Source organism: Pygoscelis adeliae, unplaced genomic scaffold, assembly GCF_000699105.1.
Source record: "Pygoscelis adeliae isolate BGI_AS28 unplaced genomic scaffold, ASM69910v1 Scaffold45, whole genome shotgun sequence".
Lineage (NCBI taxonomy): Eukaryota > Metazoa > Chordata > Aves > Sphenisciformes > Spheniscidae > Pygoscelis > Pygoscelis adeliae.
In genome coordinates, this window is record NW_008825114.1 from 7,165,220 (window position 1) to 7,188,297 (window position 23,078).

Below are 23,078 nucleotides of genomic sequence, written 5' to 3' on the forward strand. Positions count from 1 at the left end.
GCCACTCGTCACCAATCTCCATGTGGACATTGAGCCATTGACCACTACCCTCTGGATGCGACCATCTAACCAATTCCTCACCCACCGGACAGTCCACCCATCAAATCCATACCTCTCCAGTTTAGAGAGAAGGATGTTGTGGGGGACCGTGTCAAAGGCCTTACAGAGGTCCAGATAGACGACATCTGTAGCCCTTCCCATGTCCACTGATGTAGTCACTCCATCATAGAAGGCCACTAGGTTGGTCAGGCAGGACTTGCCCTTGGTGAAGGCATGCTGGCTGTCTCAAATCACCTCCCTGTCCTCCATGTGCCTTAGCATAGCTTCCAGGAGGATCTGTTCCATGATCTTCCCAGGCACAGAGGTGAGACTGACTGGCCTGTATTTTCCCGGCTCTTCCTTTTTTCCCTTTTTAAAAATGGGGGTTATGTTTCCCCTTTTCCAGTCAGTGGGAACTTCACAGGACTGCCATGACTTCTCAAATACAATGGATAGTGGCTTAGCAACTTCATCTGGCAGTTCCTTCTGGACCCACGGATGGATCTCATCGGCCCAAATCCAGAGGCATTGTTTAACTTTTAGATCCTTTCTGTTCCATATTCCTCTCCTCATATATGTAAAGTTCACATCAGTACATAAGGTTTAAAAGGCCTTGATAGTGAGCAGTTGGCTAGTTTTTCAGCATTTCCCAAGCCTTTTTCCAAAGTTAGTATTCTCAGATAGGCAACACTTAAAAGGAATGGGATAACACACAGCACAGATCTATGTAGCAAAGCACGTATTTTTGCTTTAGAAAAATGTATATGTTTGAAGAGCTGCACAGCTATACTTACATATAATAGTTCTGAATGCATCTTATACAGATTCTTGGGTCATCTGAAAAATGTGAAATTATGTAAATAATATTCAGAGTTAAAACCAGAATTCTAAAAAGAATTGTTGCTACACCATTTTTGTTAATCTTTCTTACATTAAAACCACTACAGCCATAACTAGAACATTATTACCTCTGAATCTCTGTATTTTTTTGAGAAACATTTTGTTTCTCAAAAAAATGTTGAGAATCTCAACATTTTTTTGAGATAAACTCTTCCACGATCAAGTCCTGGCCTGTATTTTTGCAGTGACTTGTGACTTTTGAGTCCTCAGCATAAGGTACCTAGAAGGTGCTGAGTGCTTAGGAAGTGCTGTTCTGAAAAGCAGAACCTTCCCAGGAGCTCAGGTTGGGCAAAATGAACTCTTAAAAGCAGACTCTAAGTTATCCAAATCTGTAGTTTCATCCTATTTCTTTATTTGTTGCAGAAGTAAGTTAAAAGCATTTGGCACCTCTAAAAGCAAACTTTTCAAAAACACGTAAGTAATCAGTTTAATCTTAATAATCATGAGCTAGACAAACATCTTTCTATATTATGGGGGGGACGATGACAAGGCTTTTGGGTAAACTTTCTCATCAGAAAAATAATTTTTGCATTGAAAAATTTTGTTGAATGAACAGAAAAATTGTTATGCAACTTCTTAAAACTGTTACAATGATGGATACGGCTTTATGCTCACACGAAATGAAGACTATTTTCTATAACCTTCCATTATCTTCTATGAGCTTTCTGTTTCTTTTACCTTACTCAAATATCCCGAAGGGAGCAGAATGGAAGGAAACAGAACAACCTGGGTGAATGTATTTATAAACACTTCTACTATGAAATGCCTATAAATTATTTTTGATATTAATAGTACTCATAAGGCAAAATTTTCACTGAGTCTGTTTGAACTGTGTCTACAATAAATCACACTTCACACATGCAAACTTATTAGGCAACATGCCTTGGTTTTGTGAGTAGTTCTAGCAATTTATTTATGAGGTGTAACGTTTTACTCAGAAATGTTGCAGATCTGTGAAAATATTCTCTTTACTGTTTAGAGCACAAACAGAAACAGCAATCACCTGATCTAGTGTTCTTTTCCTTAGATTTTAAGACAGGAAATACTCTTAAAATATTTTCTATGAAGTCTTCCTTTACTTCTAGATAAAAGACATTTGGTTTGTCCGGGGCTTCTTTTTGAATGATTTCAGAAATACTAATATTGTTTCTGAACAAGAACACTTCCTGAGATTTTTTTTTTCCCAATTAATTTGTGTGGTTTTATAGAACATTATTAGGAGCCAGGTTCATGTGATGATAAATAAGTGTATTTGTACCTTTTGAAAATTATTATGGTATTGGCACATACAGTCCTTCCGTTTTGTTGATGGAAAGAATAGACTACGCATCAAAGAGACATTGTTAAAATTGCTGGGGTTGCTTGCGGGTTTAGTAACTAACTCTCCATGTACTTTCTGGCTTTTATGAAGAAAGCATTCTTTCCCCTCTTGCCTGTGGGAGGTTCTGATGACATTTTTCGTTCCTAACTGCCCTCTCAGTTTTGCCTGTATGGATGACTATCTATGTAGCTCAATTTGAGGCAGATCACAGCAGTAATTGCAAACAAAGACACAATGTCTGGTTGGCCTCTGGAAAAAGATTAGAAAAATGAAGTATTAAGTAAGTGACCGTTAAGTAAAGACTGTGTACTTTGAGTTGGTTTAGGATCTAAGAGAAAGTATCTAGGAACAAATGGGTAGAAATAGTTTGTTTAGATTGCGGATTAGGATACATATTGTGGAGAGGGCAAAAAATGTATCACAAATAGCACTTGCATCCTGCTGCTTACACAAAGTTTAGACAGAAGTGCTAATAGTAAATACCTTATTAGAAGGCCACAAATTTCATAGGAATAGCTGGTTTGCTGTATTTCACTTGGGCATGCACTGAGTCTTTTTCAAACCTAAGATTTTGGAGGCGGGGGGAGAATTTCTTGACAGTTTTGCAAAATGAAAACATGCAGTCAATGGGCTAGTGTGGCCTAAGTTCGTTTGTCGATTTGTCTACTACATTATCTTATTTATCAACCCTTACTGAACCATTGTTCTTTCTCTTAAAGAGATGCCCACTAAATAGAAGCTCTACCACCTTCTATACTTAGTTATAGTTTCTGAATGTAAACTGTTGAGGAATAATGAACATAGTTTAGAAAGGAATGCAAAGAGGGCAACAGTCTGATAGCAGGCAGAGAGAAAACTAAATATGCAACTATTCCTGCAATAGCAAATTTGATATTTAACACATGCTATGTTTCCAAAACCTTGGAAATGAATTTTAAGGATGAACTAAGTCTAGGGAATTTTATGGATATATATGTGCAGTTCTTCAGCAGTGGTTCCTTTAAAATCTGCCACAATCAGTTCTTGGACTAGCAGTAACAAACATCCTATATTCACTGAGATCTTCACTTGCCCATAAAATAATGAGATGTCTGTGGCGCAAAGTGAGTTGTTTGGTATGTCATGCTCCAAAAGACTTCTTGTCATAAGAACTGCTAATATTGCATCTATATTTTATAGTTTCCATTTGCATTGATTTCCACTATGTTGACCTTATGCCACTCTTCTGAAGACAGAAACAAAAGTTATCTTGCTGGATTGGAATTGGAATTGGAAACAGGATTCAAACAATTTTAAAATATAAGGCCTTAGACACAAACAAATCCTCGGTGACTTTCTGGTTTGACTGCAGTTTTCTTAGATAAGTAGAGATTGTCTAGAGTTCATAGAAAAAGTCATTTATTTTCTTTCCTTGTCTATAACAAACTGATACTCCTGTTCCCTCCTCCACCCCCCACCCTTCTCAAGTACAATACATTCATAGTGCAGCTATGTTATAATACAGGAAAGGTACATGCAAAGATTAAATATTGGTCAAAGGCCAAACATTCATGCATTCTGTTGGAACTCTCTGATTTGAAATGAATTAGTGTTTTTTTTTCTGCTCCAGGAGGGAAGTATGGACATTAGCGTTACAAGCATAGCATTGTTGTGCTGGAAGGGTATTTTTGTTCAAATATGTAAAGGAACACTGTAAGTGATTTTTTTTTGTAGTATTACTGTAGAGGCTTAATGAAATATTTAGGACCTAAGTTCATCCATATTAAAAATAAGCTCCAGAGCGTTTTGAAAATCCTTGTCACTGTTTCACTATGTTTGAGTGTTCATGGTATTTAGACAGATCCTAATTCTGGAAACTTCACATGGCTAGCCCACTGTACTTTTGAGTAGCACTTACTCAAAGCAGCCTGCCTAATTAGACCCAGATCTCGCAATGACTTGGATGCATGCTTAACTTTATCTACTGTATACAATAAAGCTGGGAGTTGAAGTTAAGTGCAAGGAAACATTTTGCAGGATCTGTATTTAGGCTGTAACTTTTATTTTATCTTCCTGTTTTGTTTATGAACTTTTAAAAAAATTAAATTTCTTGAACTATTTATTGGCTCAGCCATGAGTCTAGAATGTGCTGAATACACTGAACTTTTTTTTTGCATTCAGGAGAAGTTCAGGATATTCACGGCCTGGGACTTAATGCCTGATTTACCTTTCTTTTCCATTTTAATTAAATGTAATGACTGAAAATGATTTTATATTACATTGCAGTGTTCCTTTAAGGGCCAGCCTGCAGTAATTGTTTAATTTCAACAGTTACTGCTAGATTTTATTTGCCTTTTACATTCCCCTGAACAATAATTTACAATAATCTAAAAAAAAGTACTATAAATTGTAATAGATCACCAGCAAGAGTCATTATATATTTTAACTACCTTAGACCATTTTTTCTTTAGTTTTTATGGCATCTCAATTAAAATAACTGAAATGTACAATCCAAACATAATAGGATTTTTGACTAGACATTGGCCCAACTGAAAACTCAGCTTTCAGTAAGCCTTAAAAATGAAGATTTCTATTGTGGAATCAAGGACGCTGTTTTGGATCTTCCAGTTTGTGTGAGAAGATATTTGTTTGTCTGTGTCTTTTTTGTTGGTTTTTCACTTCTTTTTCTTTTTCTTTTTTTTTTTTTTTGTCAGTGTATCAGCTTTACTGTCTTTCTTCTCATTTCTGATATTATAATTTATTTTGACAAGTCATATTACCAGGGAGTGGGAGAAAGAAGAGATTGTGAATTTTAACCAAGGAAAAAGCTGGATTCTGTTGTCAGTTAGATTTATAGGGGGAAAAAACAGCATTAGTATTTGCTTTGGCCAAAAACTATAACTTTGGTTCAGCCAAGATATTTAATGAATTAAAAATATACGTATTTTTAAGGCAAAAAAGAAAAAATACTCTGAATAGACTTCGTCTCTTCCAAAAATATATTTTTACTAAAATTAACTTTATTTATTTTTTTGTAATTTTTCTTGTTTTAAATTAAAGCTACCTTTAATTAGGATGAAAATGGGAAAAATAAAACCAAAAAATGATCTGAGTGTTATTCTTGCTGTAAAGCTGGTTAACTGAAAAAAAATCCCACAGCTTTAATCCCAATTACCTTACTCTAAAAGAGGAATAATGTCACTTGCTGTTATTGTATTCACTGACAAAATAAAGGAAACAAGGCATATTTTCCTGTTCAAATAAGTATTTTAATACGTTGTAGTTAGAAGTAGAAATGAAGTGCAGATAAGATGAAATGAAACCAAAGATTAGCATTATAATACGCATTACCTGAAATAGTTCCATGGTTTGTATGACTGAGGTGAAATGTTGATAAATACTTAAATACTTGTATATATGTTGATATATGCATCAAGTTTTGGGGGAGATTTCACTGAGGGGAAGTGATGAGATCAGGAAGTTTAAGGAATAGAAAATTTTAAAAACTGGCTTAAAAAATAAATATTGGATCAGAACGGTCTAGTCTCTCACCAGACATAGTTGACCAGTGCTCTAGTGAGACTTATACCAGACATGAAGCTCCAAAATGTGATATCAGCCAGAGAAGTTATTGTTTATAGGACAACAAAGAAGAAGTAGTGGTTCATTCTCACTCCTAGTAAAATAAAAGGTAAGAGTACTTCAACAGAAATGAAATCAGGACATCAGCAGTGCTATCTAACAATTAAGAAAGTGCATTAAGTTTATTTGTCTTAGATTTTATTTTATCACTCAGTTGTTATCTTTTGTTCTTACTCTACTGGCCATTGTTTCCACCTATCAAAATCTCCATGTGATGATTTCAACAAGCATGAAAGCTTCTCGAAAAACTAAAAGCGAACTTTCTGAGTGTTGAGGTGCATTTTCTGAACACATTTATTATGCTGAGATAGTCCCTTATGTTTGAATAGTTTCTTACTTACAGGTAGTTCCTCTGAGTGAATAGCATTACCCAAAGAGTGCTCTCCTATAAGCAAGAACACAGGCTGCAGGCCAGAGGTCCTAAGTTTACACCACAGACATCAATGCAGGTTTTACCACTGATTTGAACAACTGGATTCCATTGGTGCTCCATTAGCAAAGCATATTTATGCAGGCAGGACTCATACAGGAAACATCTTCTCTATATGGGGAGAATCCAAGATTTGCACTGCTACAGTCAATAAGTGGGTCTGTAATACAATTCCTTATTTGAAAGATCAAGACCCTGAGCTTTAGACTTGTATAAACCCAAAGAATTGGAAGAAGTACATATTGAAGTAGACTTTCTTGAATAGAATAGAATAGAATAGAATAGAATAGAATAGAATAGAATAGAATAGATTTCAGTTGGAAGGGACCTACAACGATCATCTAGTCTGACTACCTGACCACTCCAGGGTTGACCAAAAGTTAAAGCCTATTATTAAGGGCATTGTCCAAATGCCTCTTAAACACTGACAGGCTTGGCACATGGACCACCTCTCTAAGGAGCCTGTTCCAGTGTCTGACCACCCTCTTGATAAAGAAGGGGTTCCTAATGTCCAGTCTAAACCTCCCCTGATGCAGCTTTGAGCCATTCCCATGCATCCTGTTGCTGGATACCAGGGAGAAGACATCAGCACCTCCCTCTCCTCTTCCCCTCCTCAGGAAGCTGTCAAGAGCAATGAGGTCGACCCTCAGCCTCCTTTTCTCCAAACTAGACAAACCCAGAGTCCTCAGGTGCTCCTCGTAGGACATGCCTTCTGGCCCTTCCACCAGCTTTGTTGCCCTCCTCTGGATGCATTCAAGGACCTTCACATCCTTCTTAAATTGTGGGGCCCAGAGTTGCACACAGTACTCAAGGTGCGGCTGCACCAATGCTGAATACAGCAGGATAATCACCTCTTTTGATCGACTGCTTATACTGTGTTTGATGCACCCCAGGGTGCGGGTTGCCCTCTTGGCTGCCAGGGCACACTGCTGACTCACATTGAACCTGCTGTCAACCAGCGCGCCCAAATCCCTTTCTGCAGGGCTGCTCTCCAGCCACTCCTCTCCCAATTTATACTTGTGCCCAATATTACTCCATCCCAGGTGCAGAATCTGGCATTTGTTGGTGAATATAAACCCCAAAGTTCTGGCAGAGGCACCAGTCTTGGAGCCAGGTGTTGATGTCCTGGGCTCGCCTGTTTCTTCCAGCATCTCTCCCCATTGCTGGGAGGATTGAGGAAAACACTACCTATGTTCCTGAATCCTTCAGCATTCTTCCCAGGGTCCTGAAATCTCTTTTGATTGACCTTGGTCTTCTTGTTGAAACATCACTAGTACCCATGTGAAAGAGCAGGAGTAGGTAATAATTCGAAGGCTGTACTAGCCTCATCAGTTTTCTGGTGACATCCCTGATCTGGGCCCCAGGGAGGCAGCAAACTTCCCTGAAAAGAGGGTCCGGTCTGCAGATGGTTTAGATTATATTTGTTTTAATATATTTGTTCTTCAGTAATTCCAGCAGAATGATTCAGCAGCTAACATTTCTTTACTGTTTTGATTCATGAAGCTCCTGAACTGCAAATTGTTGAAGGAGTAGCAATACATACTTTGTTTGCCTTCGCAATTTTAGGAGTACATTCATTGTTTGGTCAGTGGCTACTGAGCTAGATGAACTTTTGGTCTGATCCAGTATTTTTCTTCTGTGCTCTTATTTCTACGGAGAACTCTCAACTAAAATCTGAAATATTCTGTGTTTGCAGAACTCATGGTTCAATCTCATATCTTAAGTTTTTCCAATGACCTGCCCCGAGCCTGGATTTTACCCAGGAAGTAGTTTTCTTTCTCAAAGAAATAAAAATTTCAAAGACAGAATGTTTTCTTTAATACATACATGTATCTTCAGCATGCAAAGAAATTCTCTTTTACCTATACTCTAGGAAAGACAAGATCCTCTAATGTAATGTTCTGTCTACACTGAAATGTCAGTACTGAAAATCAGAGAACAGTTCCAAACCTTGCTGGGCATTCTTTTTGCCCAGATTGCATATTCTCACTCCAGAAATCTGTGGAAATGAGTCCTATTATCAGCAAATCTAAAACCCATTCTGTAAGATTAACCTCTTGAGGAAGATTTACTCTGAGATAAAAAAGGATCCTTATCATAATTTTCTCTGGTATTTTGAAAGCCAAGGTCTATTCATCATCAGGGAAGGTTTGAAGAAATGAAGTTTTCCTTCGTGTTTCTTAGGTTGCTATGGGAACCAAATCACTTTTCACTCATTAATCATGAGCACAACTGCCAGAATCGCAATCTGTAGCTGTGAGCTTGAGTCTGTTCACAGTGCTGCCCTTTTAGCTATTTCACGGGTTCCTTAAAACTTCTACAAATACCTTTTCTCTCACTCCCACTGCCTTATAGACTGCATTTTTCCCCATCTCACTCTGTATAATGGATCTCATGGAGCATTTGCATGTTATTTAGTCTCACTTTCTACCGTTACAGCTGTATGTTTGTACATAGACCTTGTTACTCAGACCAAACTAAATAGTTAGGTTCTGGATGACCTTTGAGAGTTGTTCGGGCTTTACATTGCTGAAACAGAGTCACACTTGGGCCTAAATGACTATTTTGTAGGCTTTTATTCTCAGGGGCACCGCTCCTTGGGGTTTCTTGGTGTTTGTCTCTTTTGTAATGTATCTTTGAAAGAGAAAAGTGGAATGGCTATTCTGAACATTCTTCACTCTGCACCCTCATTGAGAAGCACTTTATTCTCAGTGTTAGACTTTGAAAATAGTGCTGGTGCAAAGGTTTGAAAAGCCAATTTGTGCTGCTCTTTGCAGAAACCTGGATGGGTCAAAAGGCAATATACATGGTATTTTGCTACATGGAGATGAGGCAATCTCTGGAAAAGTATTCATATCATAACATGTTGTACTTTCTCAAGTTGGGTGAGGTGAGTGGAAATGAATCAGCAAGTAGGTGAACAAGAATTGGATCAGGAATGTGTGTCTCCATGGGACGACACTGGCAGGAAGGCAAACAAATTGGGACAATGCCTGACTTTCAGAATCCCTTCTGGGGGGAATACCTATCCTTTGTTGCCTGTGAATTTATCAATGATCCACTTGAGCTCCATGTGTTGCAAATATTTATCTCCTCAGTGAACTAGGTGTTCGTATTTAGCGTTATTGGTTAATAGTGTGGTAGTTTCTCCTTGTGAAGTGTACATATGCAAGTCAGTAGACACTGCATATCAGAGAAGTTTGTCACTTATCACCTGCATGAGTACTCATATTTTGTGCCTGTTCATTATGCAGGTGCAAAAGGGCAAACGCAAATTGTATTCTTAAAAAGAGAGTGAGAGGTGAAAGTGTTTGAGAAAACACTTTGGTCCATGTGTTGTATTTTAGGCATATCAAATAAGAGCCAGGATTGTTATGTTCTTGCATTGTATTGATTCTGAAATTCTCCTAGAATAATAAATTTAACTGGCTCAAATTCTGCAGTTTTACATTACCGTTTTTCTCTTGTCCTGAGTGTTGGCTCATAGCTGAATGCTTTCTAAAAAGGTAAGTTTAACTCTGAAGAAAGTTTCTGAAGCTCATTACGGTTTTAAGAGTCTGGAGAAAATATGGGTGGTATTCTGGAGTGATCTAAATCTGTGAATCAGTGAACTTGCATTGAGGGGTGGAAGGTAGCTGCTGCAATGGCAGAAAGAAAATCCTCATCCTTAATGACATTGCTTCAGCAGAAATTTCTCTTTCAAAAGCTATCTTTGAGGAAACTGGATTTAATTTTGTGGACGTCATCGTTTTTTCTGGTGCCCACCAGAAGACAAGTCATTAAAATTTAATCACGGCCTGATGGTCAGAGGTGATGAAGACCTGCAGTTCCCATGGATCTATCTGCATCAGAGGGAGCAATAGCTCATTGCTGCTCTAGAAAGTAGGCTCAGAGTATCCAAAATTGGGTTATCAGACCTGAGGTACCAAAGCCATAAAGATAATCTTGGAAGTGTGGTCTTGAAATTTATTCAGTGCATTTTCTGAGACACTTTGTCTGTCCAATTTTGTGTTTGTGTTTGCTTGTACAGCAGTAGGAATATATTTGAATGCAGCTTGTAAGAATTTAGGATTAAACACGCATATTGAAGTCATCCTTAAGACTTAACTTCAGATTTCAATGCCTGTGCAAGAGTCTGCCTTTCAGATCTCATGGGAGAGCTTGAGCATGCCACTTGGGCTAGTATGGCAGCAAGCAGAGTCAGATGCATTCAAGAGCATGTGGGCAGAAGAAGGTAGGGAGGTGAACCCTGCTGTGCACAGCCATTGTTTTGACACTGTATACACAAAGCCATAGATACTTTTGGGATTAGTGCTGTCTAAGGCAATTTTCCTATTACATATCCCAGGACTTGACAGTGTCTGCAGGAAGAATGGTGTCTATGAGCATTAAAGATTCTTTATCTCCTTAAAATATGAGCAGCCTCCGAATTAATGAAGTGAATCAGAAAGAAAAGTATCGCCTGAATTTAAAAGAAAACATAATTTGTATTTAAACTACTAGACTTATCTATCCTTGATTAAGTCTCTCTGACAGTCCCTGTCTTTGCTCTTAGACCTTCAATGTAGATACAGTAGAAATCTATTGCCACGCTGGAACCCTAAAACAAAACTTTGTCCAAACTTGGAGGAAAACAGAAAGATTTTACTTCATTCCCTGAGGATCCCAGAAAATATTACAAATACTATCAATCTTCCACCTCAGTATCCTCACACCTGGTGAGCACTAACCTGCAGTGTTACTTACTGGGTGGATTTTACATTCTTCTCTGAAATGTCTGGCACGGGATGTAAAGTATCAAACCAATGAAAAGTATGATATCTGTGTCTTAATCTGTCTGTAGGGTCACTACTGATCAAGAAAGGAGAATTCCCATACAGTCTGCCCCCATTACTTGCTCTATTCTGCTGGCACCTGGCGTCATGCCAAAAGAGAGTAAATCCTATTCATTTTCTTGCCTGTACAAAGCAGGACAACATTGCCCAAGACTGCAGATGGTGGTTTAATCCATTCTTTGATGCCCTGTGAAAAAAACTTTTGGCCAAAAATTACTTGTCTTTCAGGCTACTAGGAAAACAGGCAGTTCAGTTATCTTAATTAGCATCTATATCCCTCCTTACAACTAGATCCGTGTCTATAAAAAAAGAAAAAAATATCAGTTAACCTTTGTAATTGTAGACAGGAAGAGAATCACTTGCATTTTGTTGCTCCCAGTTTACAATGTAATGTCACTATTCCTTTTTAAATTCATACAGCTTCTATAAATGACCCTGCACTCAGTATAAACCAAAGAAGTTAGTTATTTTTCTCTTACAGGTCTTACAGATCTTACAAACGATCTCAAAGCACTTCAGAAAGAGCAGGTGCCTGATGATTTTTTGTTAGAGAATGATCTTGAGTCTTTTGCAGATACATAAGTATGCACAAAATGTATTTGCATTTGTATATGAATAACTACTTTTCAGCATGTGACCTATATAATTTTGATTCCAATTTCTGTGATTACTACATTTTGCTTCCTCCTTTTTTTTTTTTTTAATAGACCATTCCCCAGATCTTTCTGATGCACTTCTAGTAGAAACGTTTATAGCATTGGAATGCTTTTCCTACTCCTGCTCTAAAGTTCTTACTCAGATTAAATTCCTCAGTGGTGTTGAAAGGAAGGTAAGACAAAGAAAGACTGCAAAATCATGCAGCATTTACTTAATTTTAAAAAAAGAGTCTGTAGAAACACCATAAAGATGTGAAACTAAATGTATCACATTCCATATTTTCTCAACTTGAAATTCTACTATTTTAAATTATTTTTATGGCAGTGTATTTCTTTACAGCTTTCAAAATAATCCATTTCTGTTTTCCAAGAGACAGGCAGTTCAGCTGTTGGGGTTTTTTACAGAAGTCTCTAAATATACCAATTTTCTGATAAGACATGAGAAATGTATTACTGTGCTCATCTTATCTATGAATTAAGTTATTGATATGCCAGAATACTCACTGAATATTAAGAGCAGAAACACAAGCAAACAGTATCTCTACCTGAATAATTTTAAGTTTGAAGTTTACAGGTCATGCTTTATTTCAGGAACACACGGTAATTTGCAAAAGATGCTTGGGATCTTGTTTTTAGCCCACCTCTGTGCTTCTGTTCCAGATAGACCTAACATTAAACTAACCTCTTTGACTCTCAATAATATATGCATAATAACTGCCAAAGAGTTTCCTTAATAGTTTGCTCCTTACAAGCTCTGGCATCTTAATGCTTCCGACTTTACGGAGCAGTGAAAGTTAATTCAGTCTTTGTTTTACCCACTATCCTTGAAGCTTTTGAAAAGCCTACTTTAAATCAGAACTTTGAGTGCAAGAACCTGAGAGCAAATATGTAGTGAATATTATGGATTATTAATATTTAGGAGATGAGTGATCTTCTGAGGACAAAGGTAAATGAGTACAGCCCCTTTTTTTGTATGCCAGTTGCCCATGAACAATCTTGCAGGCTCCTTATGCAGGCTTATTAAGCTCATATACAAAGAAAATCAGCCGCTGAGTTACTTACAAAGACTATTTTAAGATAAGTTGCTATTCATAGTGCATTTCACTCCAATTCAAAGCAAAGATTGGCACTAAACAGTTGCAGAAGAGATATAAAGAATTTTAAGTCACAAGTATTGTGAAGAGCACCAAAAATACTACCATAGGAAAGTAACATCTGATAGCACAATAAAGATTGGTATTGAAACAGATTCTCTCCCTTAACTTTTCTTTTTTTTTCTCCCCACAGCCAAGCAGACAGCTAGGGAGAGAATCTGGATACCATGCCATACAAAAAAGACCACAGTGTAGTTGCAATCATGTTAAAACTTGGTCCTTCCAGCTCTTCATTCAGCAATATAGAAAGCTACAGGGGTAGTCACAGAGTATTTTGGTATTTTTGGTATTTTTTTGGTATTTTACCAAAAAAATTTGGTATTTTTTTAGGGCAGTAGCATTGTAATTGCAATGACTTGCTCTTGAATGAAATTTAAGGTCTGTCCTTATGTCTATTTCCTTAAACAAACATTAGGCTTGACTGCATTCATGCAGAACGGCTGGTCACCAGAATCATAGGGAGTTTTATGGTATGTCATGCTAGATTGGATGACTGGTAGAAAGACGAAAGCAGTGTATGATGAAAATCCTTACATGTTTGGTATGCATAAGCATTCGTGATAGTCTTGTTTCCCAGGGAAAAATGTTGTTGATGCAAAAGCAGAAAGAATATCAAAACGGTTGTGACTAGTGGTGGGAATTAACTTCCGGGTTTTTTTTTTTTTTGTTTGTTTGTTTATTTGTTTTTTCTTATGGGGTGCTTTCACAGTTTTCTTTCCTGCTGTTCACTCTCCTCTGTATAGCAACATTCAGTCTCCTGGTAGTGGTGGTAGTGCCTGCTACAACAGGCCCCAAAACACACTAGGGACCAAGTGGGAGAAACCAGAGGGCCCAGTATGAACTCCTCTGCCTGTGAAAACCTGTCTGAGTTCAGGGAGGGGATGGATGGTCCTGGCAGTCTCTAATTTTAGCACTTTGAAAAACTGTCTTTGGAAATATAGCAAGCCAAATTTGTTCCTTTTTTTTAACAAGTAGTAATTCCAGGTAACTCTTTGTTAATGACTTGCTCTAGATTTGCACCGAAAGAAATAAAGCTTAGGTCTAGTTTTTTTCTTCTGCATAATCCTTCAAGGAGATTTTAGCAAAGTCTTACTTTCTGCACTGTAGATGGTTTTATCAAAGTGTCTTGGCATATCAGTACTCATTTGGGCACTACTTTACCTAAACTGTGCTTTCTTGAGAAGAAATTTGCCTAAGGGGTCGTAAGTGAAGACTGCCTTTCTGATGGGTCACCCTGTTGCCTCTCAGTCTTGAGTTACTGATCAGTTGTACTCCTGTCCATATAGCCACAGGAAATAAAAGTTTCTTAAGGTAAACACGGTAGAAACAATGAATTGCGATGTCTTTTGAACATTTTTAATCCTCTGTGAAGGTGAACTATTGAGATCAAAAGCACCTTCAGAGTTAACAAGCTGTGCTAGATGCATCCACTTACATTTATGCAATACAGATTTGATTGAGTTCAGTAAGTTAAATGGCATTTATCTGAAGACAACAAATTCTCTGCCAACATCATACTATTTTGAGAAGGAACTTTTTTTTTTTTAATCCAGCGTGAAAAACAAATCAATGTTTTGGTATTTTTTTAGGGCAGTAGCATTGTTATTGCAATGACTTGCTCTTGAATGAAATTTAAGGTCTGTCCTTATGTCTATTTCCTTAAAGAAAAAGCACAGGCTAATGATCTATTTTCAGGCCTAGAAAATGTGATCATCTATAATAAAGAAGTTCTGTGTCTGATAATGGATTCAGAAAGTCAGTAAATCTCTCAGCCTGAGTGTGGCATTCAAGCAGGAAAAAAAAAAGTGCTGAAAAGATTAATAGCTAAATTAATAAAAAAATTATTCTTATTTATGCTGGAGATATAGAATTTAGAAATGGTGTTCAAAAATAAATACAGTGGGAAAAATACAGTTTACTTGGTGAGAGAATGCAGCAGTGACTAATTGCTCAGCAGCATGCACATAGGCTCGTGACAAGAGAGGGAGGAGGAATAATTTTTCCCTACTTAAGAATAAGGATAAAGGTTCATAAAGGGAATATTTACCCAGATTGCAGTTCTGGCATCCATCAGAACAAGGTATGCAATCTTCAAAGTCAGGATCTTCCACTTCACCTGTGTTTTGAAAATCACCAATTTTGTGTTAATTCTAGATAATGAAGGCCAACGTTTGGAAGCACTCAGCAAGGCTCCTGGAAATAAATTTTATCCAAATCCAAAAAGGAGAAAGATTCACACCAATTTCTTTTCTCATTTGTTCTTGTGTAACCGCACTCAATTTGAGGACAATACTCCTATTTTACATTAATATAATATTAGAAGAGAATCAGAGCTGGAGTTTAAGGACCTCAGGATCAGATGTGATTGTGTATTTCAAAACAGGTATCAAGACCCTTAACCACATTTCTGTAACAGATTAAATAGAGTATTTGTTAACTCCTACCAAAGGATGCTTACCTTCTCTACAACTATGCTTCTGACATGTGTTTTGAGTAAGGTAGTAGCCTCTGAAACATCTTTTGCAGTGGCTGGAGTTCAGGCACACCTCACAGTGGCCAGAGCAAGCCACGCAGGTGTGCTCTGAATGGTAGTGACCTGGAGGACAGCTCTCTCTGCACTCCCCATGATACAGGAAACGTTCAATCCCTCTTCTATCTGTGCGGCAAACAAATAGGAAAAAACATGTCAGTAATAGAGGACATCTGGGCATAAGAAGCAGCTTTATGAAGCACCGGTGCTTCAACTGATGAGAATTAATACTGTTCACTGACTGCTAGATTTGTACAGTTTTACACCAGATGAGCTAAAATGTATAAAAGTTTCAGGGCCTGAAACATTCCACATTCCTGGTGATTTATGACATACAAAGATGTCATGCTAGTGAATAATTACTGTTTACATCCTAATGTAAATAAGGTGGATCTAATAAAATAAGGGTCAAGAGATTTCAATTACTCAGTTCCTTTGCAGTGAACATACAAGTATTTGTACTGTATTGTACATGCGGATGTAGAATTGCCATTAGGAAAGCAAAGCTGCCCACTTCACCTTTGGAAAGGATCAGTTTGTGTCCATAGTAGATTAAACTGTAATCCTCATCCCAGTCACAGCTAGACTCTGGAATCATTTAGATTTGAATCTGAAGAGCACGCATGCATCTATTTGCTATCAGAGCAATTGCATTCTGTAGTGCATGGGGAACTGCAAGGTCCCCTACTTCAACTGCTTCTGAATGAAACCTGTGAAAACACCTACAACTCCATGTGCCATGTGCTGCAACATGGGGAGTTTTCTAATGGGTTACCCTATGGTATAAATTACATACATTATTGCGTTAAGTATGTTTGATTGCTTTAACTATAGAGCAAGAATTTGCTTACCGTAATTTACTTTTGAAACTGCAGAGAAAGCAGCTGTAATAGGGTATAATTGCTACACCATAGCAGAACTATTCAGACTTTGTTTCTTTTACTTTTCATGTACAAATCTTTAGAACGATCTTTTCCAGCCTCCTCAGGGTGTGGCTCTCATCAGTGTCTTCATTTCTTGATACACAGAAATACAGAAATTTATATTGCTGTCCACCATAGGGAGAGACTTGGGGAACAATTATACAAACTTGTCCCTCACATTGGACCTGAAGTACCATTTGGAAACTTCATCTACTGAGTCACATTCCCAAAGTAAGAAAGTCAATCTCATGATCAGTACGACAAATTAATGCCAGCCATACTACTGTTTTCTTGTTATCTGGACACTTATTACTAAATAAAGCTTGGGCCATTAATGGCTAGGACTGAACTGGAAGTAGCAGCTGAAAGGAAAAAGGCTGTGAATCCATTGTGAGACCTCAGAAAAAGCTCACTGAAAATTCATTTTTGTTATGTGAATTAAAAGTTAAATCTTAAATACTCATTTCCATGGGCTGTTCAGGCTAGTTACACATACTTGTATGTAATAGCCTCAAGTTCTTCACACATCAGGTGTTACAGAGGAGAGAGGGAATAATTTTTATAATGGAGTTTCAAAAGGAGAGGCCTTGCTTTTTGGAACAACCACAAATTATATTACCCTCTCTGTCAACCTAATCTCTATAAAAATATGTCAAAAAGACAAGTTTCTATGTGTGTTAGTGGTAAGCTTCTCTTTGCAGGCCCCATTTGTCCAGCTGTAGGGACACAGCAGTCTGTGGTGGAACCCACCATGCTTGTTTCCTAGCCTTCCCCAGACAGATGTTTTGGAAAGCACCCTGTCTGCCTGCCTGCTTGTGCAAGCAAGCTTGCTCTATTTCAGTGTAGCACATACTGTGTAGAGCCTGAGGGAGGCATGTTCTTTTCCAGAGGCAAGCTATGTAGGTTTTCTGTCCTTTTTTTCCCCTGTTACTCCTTTTCTTTCTGTTAACATAGCTCTTATTCAAAATATACCAAGGGAAATGCATAAAGATGCAAGGACAATGCAGAGTTGTCTTTTCTTATACTTTTTACAAGAAAAGAATAGAATTCCAGCTCCCTTCAGGGTTAAGACAAGATTATGATGCAGATCAATAGCAAAAGCACTACTTCTTTTATTGGCTCTAACAACTGGTCCTGAGAGCAGATGGAGAAGGAAACTTGGAGGCCAAGGAAGGGGAAAAAGCTGCAAGAGGAGATCTTTCTTACCTGTTCCACAAGCGGTGCATTTGTTAGGTTCACTTCCACTGCAGTCCAGGCAGGTATGATGGCACAAATGACATTGTCCTTTGAATTCAAACTTTCCTCTGGGGCATTGCATAACACAGCAACCATCGTCAAAGACTCTTTAGAGGCAGAGAGAGGCATAATTACAAATTCAGCAACTACTTGTTCTTTAAATTTAAAGGAAACTAAGAAGAAACACAAGATATTCTTCGTTCACTCTATTTACAAGAGTCTTGGTACATTACTCTTTCATTTTCCTGACCTTATTTATAGTATTAACTAAGTGGAAAGTCAACCATGTTTTGAACCTGGATCTTAGACTTCAGAGATTAGTTTTTTCTGAGAATTTTCTGAGAAAAATCACCTTTTTGTCCTGTACCTAGATGTCCTTCTACCACAATCCCTGCAGTGGTCACTTATGTCTGTTAGAAGCAAAACAAGGCTTGGTCTTTCTCTGTGAAGGAATGATCCATCTGTTGAAGTTTCCTATTAGTATTACTTTAAAGGCTTCCTGTGAACAGAACTGCAATGACTGTGTACATAAAGTCAAACATCTATCTGAATCTTGGCCTTTAGGAACTGTAGTTTTAGACTTGCATGTCTGCAAACACTTAGGAGTTTTGCTGCTAAATGTTCTCCTTTTGCTGGGTAATGAAATATTTGCTACAGAATCCTTTTATGTGATGAAAATTTCTGGTTCATTTTTCACCACTACTTAATGTCTGCTGGTTTTAATCTGTTTGGGAGAAAAGTAGAAAAGCATTGATACAGATATGACTATTAAAAGAATATAAAACAAGTTGGCTAGAATTTGACAGCATTTTCAATGTTAAGAGAGACTACAATCTTCCACACTTAACTGCTTTGACCAGTTTGGTATCTGAGGACTTTCTAGAGAAGCTGAGCACCTTTCAGGATCTTAGTACAGATTCTGAGACTATCAGCTTGTCCGTACACCTAGGGAACAGTAGGCTTTCCATACCATTAAAATAGTGCATGCTTCCTTGGAGCCAGCCAATGGCATTAGAGAATGTCTGCAATATGCCTTCATAAATTTGAGTTGCTATGGTTATTGTCAGATCTATTCTGAAAGAAAAGGAGAAAAATATCTGCAAAGTTTAAAACCAATTTTGTCAAATAGTCTTTGAAACCATTTAAAATTTACTGTGATTGGAAGGCTATGCTTATGAAGTGTGAAGATAGAATAGGCTATCTTACAAAGAGCCTTCCTGAAGCGCACATAACAAAGAAAACTTAGGAATTGATTAAAAGGCTTGTGAGGCTGAAGGCACGCTGCTGGAGGGAATTGGGAAGAAGATTGTATGGCTATATGAAGTATTCAGCAAAGATGTATCTCTGCTCTGGAGTCTGACAGTAAGATAGTACTGTGCAGACTGTAGTTCATATAACTATACTTGCATGTTTAAGACCATTATTCAGCTCTTCAAGAGGACTGCAGCCGTCTCTGGTTGGTTTCTGTGCAAAAGGGACAATGTGACAGAAGTACTGGAGGTAGCTGGGCTATGCTTATATGACATGCAAGTATTACTGTATTCTACTGCATGCACTGGCTGTAATGATAGCCATCCTTACAAACAGCTCACACAGTGGTAAAGTACATTTTTCTTGCATTTTGTTATGTTGCCCCTAATGAAAGACACCAGCAGGTCAGGTCTTGTGACTAACCTTTGTAGCTCAAACAACAAACAGATGAATGAGGAACTTTGTGAAAATCAGTTTGGCTGGACAAAAACCCTACAATTCCATAATTTTTTAGAAAGAGGTAACAGCATTTTGAATCATCAAATAAGAAGATGATCTGACAGTGATTTTATTATGAAATAAGGTGACATCTACTGCTGAATTTTCACAAAGAACGGGGATTATTCAGTGTTTTCATTTTCACATTATTTTCAGTAATTGTGCCCCCCCCCCTCCCCCCCCCCGCAATCTTTTAATCCTTTTCAAAGGTGTTCTTTTGTAGGAAAGAAGCACTGCTGAATTTTAGTCTGTATTATCTAATGACCACTCATTACTGTCTTCAATAGACACAATCTGAAGCTCTCAAGAGCAACAGGATTTAGGATTCTGTTTCAATTAAACAGGTCAATTTCAAGTACATAATGAATAATGTCCATTGATTTTCACTTCATCCTCTGGGTGAGATTTTTCTTTATTATTACTTCTTTTACTACTGACTGTCCTAATATGACTTTTTCTAACAGCTTTCCTAATGTGCGGGAGAAGCACAGAAAGCTTTTAGAAACCTTAGATACCAACACTGAAAACTGTTAGAAGATTTGTTACGGGGAAGACAGCAGCACCTTTCCAAAAGGTCACAAAGACCTCATTCCTGTAAACACCTAGGTGGTTTTGCCTAATGGCATTGTTCTCTACCTTCTTTGTTTTGCAGATATCTCTGTGTAAAGCTCACAAAATAGGTTACAAGGAAACACAGACAACCTAATTTTAATGTGATTGTGAATCAGAGAAATCCAGTCTGCAGCCCAAAATTCTGCCCAGACTTCCTGTGCTAATGCCATTTCTTACGTAACACATCTTAATTCAATACTGTTTCCTCAGTTATGAATTTGTTTGGACGTTACTGGTCCTGGTGTGTCTTATATTGGCATAGTCATATCATAGATATTTGCAGGGTAAATTGCAGGATTGCTTGGGGATTTTTTTTCTATGCCTTACAGGACCTGATTCTGATTTCATACCACTGTAAATATCAGCTGGCTACAATGCAGTCCAGTGCAACAGAACCAGGGCTATCAGTGTGAGAACAAAGCTATTGGTAGGACATGAGTTTAAAACAAGTAGACGCCTGGACTAGGTGTGAGATGACCTAAACATGAGCCTCTGATCTGCAATGTCCTGTGGAAAAGCTTTGTTCTAGTTCTATTCACTCCTCATGGCAGGTTAGAAAAATCAGCCTAACTTAAAATGCTTCAGTTAGGGGATGGATGATTTTTAGGTGGTATGAAAATCTCCCAAATTAGCTGATTGCTAGCCTCAGTGTCCATATTCATGTCTTGTGCCAAACTCCATAGCTATGTACAACTACAGACCCCCTAGATGCTTGTTAAATTTGTCACTGTTGTGATTCTATCAATTGTGATTTTGAAAGGATGACAGTGAAAGAAAGACTGTTTCATGTATTACAAGAAATTTTTCTGTATCTGTGGGAATCATCTGGCTAAACATCAACTGCCTGTGTAGCCAGCTGTCTTGTTCACATAACACTTGTTTTCTCCCTTGCTCTGGTTTTCTTTGCCCTAATCATTGCTTGCTTCTTCAGTTGAGTCTGCAAGCTAGTGCTAAAGACCATATAGCCACTTTTCCAGATGATGATGGAGGCCTTTGTGCTGCACTGTGCTAGGAGACAATTACCTTGTGAGTGGGCAGCTGATGCAGTTGTCCGGCTCAGGTCCAATGCACTTCTGACAGGATGCTTCACACAACTGACATTCTTGGGAATCATCAAGATATTGCCCTGGTAGAAAAAGATTTGTTTATTTCAGATCAACAACTCGCATTAAAAAAAACCCATGCGCTAAGCCAGGTTGGAAAATGTAATGAGTAAAAGGAATTAGATCTGTTTTGAATTACTGAAATGAGCACATTTCCCTGTGGTATCAAGAAAACTAGTACTGGCTCCCTTCGGGAACCAGGATACTCATAATTAGTAGCTTCTAGTAATTTATTTATTTATTTATTTATTCCATGTGAATCTGACAGAGAGTGATTCTTCTTGTTTGGGTTATTGCTATTTCTTTTGCATCAGCTGAAGTAATGGGACTGTTTAAGATTCACTATGGAGAGTTACATCAAAACCAGTGCTACCTGGGGGTATTCCTAATGTCCTTTGGTGTAGCTGCAACGTGCTCCTGATTGCAAGCTGCAGCATAAAGAATGTGCTCTCATGGGTGTGGGGTATGCTATGTGAGGAGAAGGACTTGAATAAGTTTCCCTTAGTCAGAGACATGTTAGTGCTCCCCAAACCTCTAGCTATAACATCTTTTGTACCCCTCCCAAGCTGCGGCTGGAAGACTCCACACGTGAAAGACCTGGGCTCTCATTTAGGCTGAATGAAAATTTGGTGCCCAAATGCCCATTGGGACTCGAAAAAATAATTTTGTATTGTAAGAATTGTCGCCTTAAAACTGAGATAAAGATATGAACACCTCTAGATCATGAATGCACTAGTACTACTATGGTGCTGAAGTGCAAAGTTTGCCTCTTTATTTACTGAATATTAATTAAAATATTGGTACAAACCGGTAAGCTGTATGCTTCATAACTCTCAGAGCAGGGATATTAATTTGGTAAGTAGCATGAATACTGTATCTGTGTGCAGCATCGTGTGGGGACAGTAAATCAGTTTATCAAGCAGTTTTATAAAGCTCAAGACTGGGTCTTTTATGTCAGTTTGTTATGGGAAAATGTATTCTAACAGTCTATATATTTGAGAGAATTGGCTGTTCCTTCATTCTTAAGTAATGGAAGGGGTTGGGCAGAGAGTCCTATATAATACATAAACGCTGCAGTTCCTATGGATACTTCAATATGGAGAAACTCTTTCCACTTGCATTGCTGCTAGGAAATCCAGATTTGGCAAATGCAGTGAACTTTAGGAGTCAAAATACAAATGTGGAATGACTTGGTTTTGGCTCTCAGTTGCAATGAGTTCCTTACATTGAAGAGCAAAAGCACTGTACAAGCAAGTATTGCTATAAGTGTAAAACGATGTAGGAAAGAAAGAAACATTTTCTAAAATACTGCAAATTACGCTCTCTGTCCCTTGTATTTGCTACTCCATATTAATCTCTATTAACAAATTTTATAATAGTTGAAATCTCTGGTATGAGATATAATCTAGGATAGCACTTATCAATCTTAAGGAGATGGGAACAGTATAGTGATAAAGGCGTACCAATTGGAACATCCAGCCAACTGTAGGCCAAAGCTGAGGTACCCAAAATGTAGGTAAAGATACAATTTTCATTTTGTACAGGTTTGTGTGTCTCCTGAAGAAAGGAAAAAAGTAAAAGACGAGCAAAAAGCCAGCGACAGAGCCATATAAAGCACAAAGACAGAGGGTGGTCTGGGATCAGTGCTAACTAGAAAGAAGTTCAGAACTGCGAGCAAATGAAGAGTCTCTTGATGAGATCAGGGAACCAGAAATCTGTATGCGTACACATTCACACATTTTTATAGTTCTTATTATCCAAAGACCATTTTGTGCATATATATATATTTACATGCATTTATGTAATCTCACACGTGTCCATATAGGCCAAACCTTGAATCATGTAAATTGGCATAATTCCATGGAAGTGATGCAGCTTTTCTGGACTGCAACACTGTGTCTTGTATGATAGATTACTTTATAAAGGACTAATGATAAAAATATTATCAACTGTATAACTGTTTGACATA

General features: G+C 37.8%; 1 protein-coding gene across 1 annotated transcript in view; it reads right to left on the reverse strand.

Moving 5' to 3' along the window:
* PCSK5 (proprotein convertase subtilisin/kexin type 5) overlaps positions 1-23,078 on the reverse strand; it is a 269,604-nt gene that overhangs the window by 29,576 nt on the left and 216,950 nt on the right. Inside the window, 5 exon segments of the mRNA XM_009328171.1 lie at positions 834-876; positions 15,004-15,072; positions 15,415-15,612; positions 17,616-17,752; positions 21,030-21,132. Coding sequence (XP_009326446.1) covers positions 834-876; positions 15,004-15,072; positions 15,415-15,612; positions 17,616-17,752; positions 21,030-21,132 — 550 coding nt within the window.